Raw genomic sequence first — 7500 nt, 5'->3', positions numbered from 1 at the left:
GTTAGCCTACCGTTAGCTAGCAGCTGGGTTAAACACATTGTCACTACCCGATGTGAGTCGAGTGCAGATGTGAGTGTGCGACAGACACAGATCTATCTGTTTTACTGTTAGCCACAGAATAATGAGATAGGTACATTACATAGCAGTAATTTATTATTTAGCGTAAGGCATCACATTTTCACGGCACAATCCCTGATGTCTGTTCTAGATTGGAGGCTGAAGTAGCCTACAAGAACCTGCTAACGAGAGACTTCTGTAATGTCAATACAATAAAAAGGGACCTACATTACGAAGTTCGTTCACTGCTGGCTACAAGTTAGCAATCAAACACAACAAAGGCTGTCCCTTGAATGGTGTTTTGAGCTAACGTTAGCAATCAAACAATCATAGATAGCTAAAACGTTTTTGAAATGATTTCCATCTTCTGTTATTGTTTGTAATGAGAAAAGTTTATTATTTTGTGGATTTCACAATGCTGCCAGATCTGGATCCCTTGGCGTTAACCCCGTAAACCGTTTAAATCTGAGCATGCGCAACTCACATCTGCACTCGACTCACATCGGGCAGTGACACATGGTTAAAACGCTGACAGCTAAACGGTGTAACGTGTGACTGTGCAGCCCAGTCTCATGGTAGTTCGTGAAATGGTCACGTTATTGAATCTATTGATTCGTGAACAGGACACAGATATGTCGTTTTTTTGTGTAGTGATTAGGAAATTTTATTTAATGTACTTAAATGGGAAGCATATTTCGTGATCACAGCACAGAGTAGGGAGTAGTGTGAAAAGCAGAAAATCCACGTAGGGAGGTTGGTCGGGGTGGTGGATGTCCGGCGTGTGACGGTTCCTTTCCCAGTTCTTTTTTACGGTTCCTTTGCTCGTTCTTTTTTTTCCTAATCTCAAATCTTGACCCGTACACGTATAAAAATAACGTGAGTATTTACGAACTGGCGGTAGACCGGGTTGGACTGTGTTTCACTGTAGAGGAGTCCAACAGTGGGACGTAACAGTCTGCAGCTGCCGTTGTCGGAAAAACAACACAGACAGGTAGGGCTTAATTTGAGCCAGAACACGCCGGAACATGTTCCAGCACCTCCGACATTGGATCCGGCACCTCCTGTGTCACCATGAAAAATTAATTGCCTAAATGAAACAAATAAATTACTGTTTGTGTAGTGTTCAATGTTGTTATCTGTCTTGTTAGTCTTTATTCCCCACTGAAGTTCCACAAACATCTTGTGTTTGCATTTTCGATGCGTTTTGAGGTGAATTTTCAGGGTAAGACAGAGGGGGGAGAGGGACAGAGGTCGGGGATCGGCACTTCAAGTGACACATGCGCTTGTGCTGGTTGAGATTGCTGTTAGCCTCGTTTCACTCAGGAGAAAAATGTCAAAAAGACAACAAAGTTTGCTTAACTTGTTAAAGAATACGCTGGCCAGTCAGATCAAACTCAAACAAGCAAAAATTGTTTCCGCCGATCAAGAATGTGGAGACATTACATTTCGTACCCATGCAGTGCATGTTCTGAAATTAAAATAAACATTGCCCTGATGTACACACAGCGTTGTTTAGGCTTTTTTAGTCAGAGAAGCTATGTAGGCAGTGTCATTTTGCTTTTTTGTTCCGTTACCTCCAACCCCCTTTTTGAGTTACCTCCCACTTTACAAATTAAGCACTGCAGACGGGACTGTGTTCACTTGAAAACTACGAAGCCTCTTGGTGCATTCAAAGTTATTGTAAAATACCGTTTTCCCATCTAGTGGTTGTTTCTGTTGTTTACCAGCAATGTACTGGTGAAATAAGTTATTTGTAATTACATTTTTCAATAAATCATTTCATTTTGACTATATGGCCTCAGCAGTAAACTAGCCCTTCTTGTAGTTTTGTGCTCCTTTTTAAAAAGTGTCGGTTCAGGAACCGTTTAGGCACCGGCACTGTTTTTTACCCTTGTGTTGTCTTCCCGGCGACCATGCAACTTTTTGTTTTGTTTTGGTCGTCTTTTTCAAAGTTTTTGTCACTTTTCCCGATGTCTGACGATTTTTTTCTGCGCCTTTTGACGTTTTTGTGTTTTTTCTTCCCATGTTCTTTTTCCGACATTTTTTACACTCTTTTCAACGTTCTTTTATGAGTTTTTTTTTCTCCACATGCTATTAATTTGAATAAAACACCCAAATTCAATGAAAGTAGTGAACTGATCATTTATTTTACTTGTGAGGAGCGTTGTAGCTAACCATCCATGGTATTTTATTTTAGAAAATTTGGTTGAAAGAAACCCAAATTTCTGATATAAAAACATTTTGAAAATGGGTCAAATTAGGACATCAGGAGGGTTAAAAGTATCGTTTTAGCACCAGTATCGAAAAAAATCCCAACGACACCAAACCCTAGGTACAACCCCCCCAACAATCATGTATATATATATATATATATATCTGTTTATGTATTTTGTGTGTGTGTGTGTGTGTGTGTGTGTGTGTGTTTGTGTGTGTCTGTGTGTGTGTGTATATATATATATATATATTTATTATTATTATTATTCTACGTATTGCTGTTTGTCGCTGTGTTTTCAGATAGAAGCAGTGTGTTCTCTGAGGAAAGCGGTGAGGAACAATGTTCTCCTCAGAGAGAAGTTCCAGTTCTCCGCTCCGGTTCTTCAGTGGGGGGGAACGTTCTCCAGACCTGCGTGGGAACGACTGAAGAACCGAGAGCCTCCATACGGCTGGAGGGGGCTCCCTGCCGACGGTACACTCACTTTACTGCCGATAATCCCACTCTTTATTTTATTTTACTCTACTTTGCTTTACTTTACTTACTTTTCAGCAGGGTTGCAGCTGTGTCTGTGTGTATGTGTGTGTGTGTGTGTGTGTGTGTGTGTGTGTGTGTGTGTGTGTGTGTGTGTGTGTGTGTGTGTGTGTGTGTGTGTGTGTGTGTGTGTGTGTGTGTGTGTGTGTGTGTGTGTGTGTGTGTGTGTGTGTGTGTGTGTGTGTGTGTGTGTGTGTGTGTGTGTGTGTGTGTGTGTGTGTGTGTGTGTGTGTGTGTGTGTGTGTGTGTGTGTGTGTGTGTGTGTGTGTGTGTGTGTGTGTGAGTGTGTTTGTGTGTGTCACTCTTTACTTTTCAGCAGGTCTGCAGCTAAGGATTGTTTTCATTGTGAATTAAACTATCAGTTAATCTTTGCAGCTCTACTTTTCCGATGTTTTTCCTTCCATGTTCATCCAGATGAGATAAGAAAAAGTCATAATATTTATGACAAAAAGATTTCAGGAAAACAAAGCTGAAAACGTCCTTTTTAGAGACCCTGCAGTAATCTGACTACTTGTTGTAAACGTCTTTAGAGATCCTGCAGTAATCTGACTACTTGTTGTAAACCTCTTTAGAGATCCTGCAGTAATCTGACTACTTGTTGTAAACCTCTTTAGAGATCCTGCAGTAATCTGACTACTTGTTGTAAACGTTTTTAGAGACCCTGCAGTAATCTGACTACTTGTTGTAAACCTTTTTAGAGATCCTGCAGTAATCTGACTACTTGTTGTAAACCTCTTTAGAGATCCTGCAGTAATCTGACTACTTGTTGCCTCTCCAGTTGTCAGGGCGACCCTGTCGCTGTTCCCCAGCTCCCGTCTATTTGAGCGCGGCTCGCCGGACCAATGTGTTCGCTGCGCTGTGGTGGGAAATGGAGGAATCCTCCGAGGATCCCGACAGGGGAGGAACATCGACAGCCACGACTTGGTCTTCAGGTGACACGCAGTCTGGTTTGGAGGATGCTTCTTTAACACTTTATTACAATTTGAATATAATGTGTAGTATATGCTAACAGTCAGGGTTTGTGACACACATTTGATTACATGTATGTGTCCGATTCTGTCTGCTCTGAGCTGAAATATGAGCATAAAGGATGTGATCTCGTCTGCTCCGTCAGGATGAACGGAGCCGTGATCCGAGGTTTTGAAGAAGACGTGGGGACGAGGATTTCCTTCTACGGTTTCACCACCAACACCATGAAGAACGCCCTCAGCTTGTACCGGACCCTCGGCTTCACCAGAGTCCCTCAGGGTCCGGTGAGTCAGGGACAGGACGGACCCACCCGGGACGAGACGGGGCGGTCAGGGGACAACGGGTCTATGGGCACAGACACCTGAAAGGCTCCCCATCGTGGTGTGGGTCATTAGGTGTCTCTCAGTCTTTTTGTCTCTGTATAGTCTTCTTTGTAGTCTTTTTGCATCTCTTTGTAGTCTTTTTGTAGTCTTTTTACATCACTTTAGTTTTTATTGCAGCTCTTTGTAGTCTTTTTGCATCTCTTTGTAGTCTTTTTGCATCACTTTGTAGATTTTTTGCATCTCTTTGTAGTCTTTTTGCATCTCTTTGTAGTCTTTTTGTAGTCTTTTTACATCACTTTAGTTTTTATTGCAGCTCTTTGTAGTCTTTTTGCATCTCTTTGTAGTCTTTTTGCATCACTTTGTAGATTTTTTGCATCTCTTTGTAGTTTTTTTGCATCTCTTTGTAGACTTTTTGCATCACTTTGTAGTTTTTGTATATCTTTGTAGTCTTTTTGTATCTCTTTGTAGACTTTTTGCATCACTTTGTAGTCTTTTTGCATCTCTTTGTAGTCTTTTTGCAGCTCTTTGTAGTCTTTTTGCATTCATTTGTAGTCTTTTTGCATCACTTTGTAGTTTTTTGCAGCTCTTTGTAGTCTTTTTGCATCACTTTGTAGTTTTTTTGCATCACTTTGTAGTTTTTTTGCATCACTTTGTAGTTTTTTTCCATCACTTTAGTTTTTTGCATCACTTTGTAGTCTTTTGTCTCTTTGTAGGCTAGTTGTTTTAAATCATTTTGTAGTCTTTAAATGTCTTTGTAGTCTTTTGTCTCTTTGTAGTCTAATAGTTTTGAATCACTTTGTAGTCTTTAAATGTTTTGTAGTCTTTTGTCTCTTTGTAGGCTAGTTGTTTTAAATCTCTTTGTAGTCTTTTTATATCACTTTGTAGTCTTTAAATGTCTTTGACGTCTTTTTTCTTTTTGTAGTCTAGTTGTTTTAAATCTCTTTGTAGTCTTTTTGCATCACTTAGTAGTCTTTTTGTATCTCTTTGTAGTCTTCTTGCATCACTTTGTAGTCTTTTTGTATCTCTTTATAGTCTTTTTGCATCACTTTGTAGTCTTTTGCATCTTTATAGTTTTTTTGCATCACTTTGTAGTTTTTTGCATCACTTTGTAGTTTTTTGCATCACTTTATAGTTTTTTTCTGCATCACTTTGTAGTTTTTTCATCACTTTGTAGATTTTTGCATCACTTTGTTGTTTTTTGCATCACTTTAGTTTTTTGCATCACTTTGTAGTTTTTTTAAATCTCTTTGTTGTCTTTTTGCATCACTTTGTTGTCTTTTGTCTCTTTGTAGGCTAGTTGTTTTAAATCACTTTGTAGTCTTTAAATGTCTTTGTAGTCTTTTGTCTCTTTGTAGACTAGTTGTTTTAAATCACTTTGTAGTCTTTAAATCTCTTTGTAGTCTTTTCTCTCTTTGTAGGCTAGTTGTTTTAAATCACTTTGTACTCTTTAAATGTTTTTGTAGTCTTTTGTCTCTTTGTAGGCTAGTTGTTTTAACTCACTTTGTAGTCTTTTTGTATCTCTTTGTAGTCTTTTTTCATCTCTTTGTAGTCTTTTTGTATCTCTTTGTAGTCTTTTTGCATCACTTTGTAGTCTTTTTGTATCTCTTTGTATTCTTTTTGCATCACTTTGTAGTCTTATATCTCTTTGTAGTCTTTTTGCATCACTTTGTAGTCTTTTTCCATCTCTTTGTAGGCTAGTTGTTTTAAATCACTTTGTAGTCTTTTTGTATCTCTTTGTAGTCTTTTTTCATCTCTTTGTAGTCTTTTTGTATCTCTTTGTAGTCTTTTTGCATCACTTTGTAGTCTTTTTGTATCTCTTTGTATTCTTTTTGCATCACTTTGTAGTCTTTTTTTTCCATCACTTTAGTTTTTTGCATCACTTTGTAGTCTTTTGTCTCTTTGTAGGCTAGTTGTTTTAAATCACTTTGTAGTCTTTAAATGTCTTTGTAGTCTTTTGTCTCTTTGTAGTCTAATAGTTTTGAATCACTTTGTAGTCTTTAAATGTTTTGTAGTCTTTTTATATCACTTTGTAGCCTTTAAATGTCTTTGATGTCTTTTTTCTTTTTGTAGGCTAGTTGTTTTAAATCTCTTTGTAGTCTTTTTGCATCACTTAGTAGTCTTTTTGTATCTCTTTGTAGTCTTCTTGCATTACTTTGTAGTCTTTTTGTATCTCTTTGTAGTCTTTTTGCATCACTTTGTAGTCTTTGTATCTTCTTTATAGTTTTTTTGCATCACTTTGTAGTCTTTTGTCTCTTTGTAGACTAGTTGTTTTAAATCACTTTGTAGTCTTTAAATGTCTTTGTAGTCTTTTGTCTCTTTGTAGACTAGTTGTTTTAAATCACTTTGTAGTCTTTAAATCTCTTTTGTAGTCTTTTCTCTCTTTGTAGGCTAGTTGTTTTAAATCACTTTGTACTCTTTAAATGTTTTTGTAGTCTTTTGTCTCTTTGTAGGCTAGTTGTTTTAACTCACTTTGTAGTCTTTTTTTGTATCTCTTTGTAGTCTTTTTTTCATCTCTTTGTAGTCTTTTTGTATCTCTTTGTAGTCTTTTTGCATCACTTTGTAGTCTTTTTGTATCTCTTTGTATTCTTTTTGCATCACTTTGTAGTCTTGTATCTCTTTGTAGTCTTTTTGCATCACTTTGTAGTCTTTTTTCCATCTCTTTGTAGGCTAGTTGTTTTAAATCACTTTGTAGTCTTTTTTGTATCTCTTTGTAGTCTTTTTTTCATCTCTTTGTAGTCTTTTTGTATCTCTTTGTAGTCTTTTTTGCATCACTTTGTAGTCTTTTTTGTATCTCTTTGTATTCTTTTTGCATCACTTTGTAGTCTTTTTGCATCACTTTGTAGTTTTTTTTTCCATCACTTTAGTTTTTTTGCATCACTTTGTAGTCTTTTGTCTCTTTGTAGGCTAGTTGTTTTAAATCACTTTGTAGTCTTTAAATGTCTTTGTAGTCTTTTGTCTCTTTGTAGTCTAATAGTTTTGAATCACTTTGTAGTCTTTAAATGTTTTGTAGTCTTTTTATATCACTTTGTAGCCTTTAAATGTCTTTGATGTCTTTTTTCTTTTTGTAGGCTAGTTGTTTTAAATCTCTTTGTAGTCTTTTTGCATCACTTAGTAGTCTTTTTGTATCTCTTTGTAGTCTTCTTGCATTACTTTGTAGTCTTTTTGTATCTCTTTGTAGTCTTTTTGCATCACTTTGTAGTCTTTTGCATCCCTTTATAGTTTTTTTGCATCACTTTGTAGTTTTTTGCATCACTTTGTAGTTTTTTGCATCACTTTTAGTTTTTTTCTGCATCACTTTGTAGTTTTTTGCATCACTTTGTTGTTTTTTGCATCACTTTAGTTTTTTTGCATCACTTTGTAGTTTTTTAAAATCTCTTTGTTGTCTTTTTGCATCACTTTGTAGTC

At 36.9% G+C, this 7500-nt stretch overlaps 1 protein-coding gene across 1 annotated transcript in view; it reads left to right on the top strand.

The window, feature by feature from the left end:
• Nucleotides 1-7500, top strand: part of LOC144529912 (alpha-N-acetylgalactosaminide alpha-2,6-sialyltransferase 2-like) — a 13845-nt gene that overhangs the window by 1540 nt on the left and 4805 nt on the right. The window contains exons 3-5 of the mRNA XM_078269274.1: nt 2572-2743; nt 3582-3735; nt 3918-4056. Coding sequence (XP_078125400.1) covers nt 2572-2743; nt 3582-3735; nt 3918-4056 — 465 coding nt within the window. The remainder of the gene's footprint in view (nt 1-2571; nt 2744-3581; nt 3736-3917; nt 4057-7500) is intronic.

The sequence above is a fragment of the Sander vitreus genome, chromosome 15 (assembly GCF_031162955.1).
Source record: "Sander vitreus isolate 19-12246 chromosome 15, sanVit1, whole genome shotgun sequence".
Classification (NCBI taxonomy): Eukaryota; Metazoa; Chordata; class Actinopteri; order Perciformes; family Percidae; genus Sander; species Sander vitreus.
This window is presented reverse-complemented; position numbering and strand designations above follow the sequence as displayed.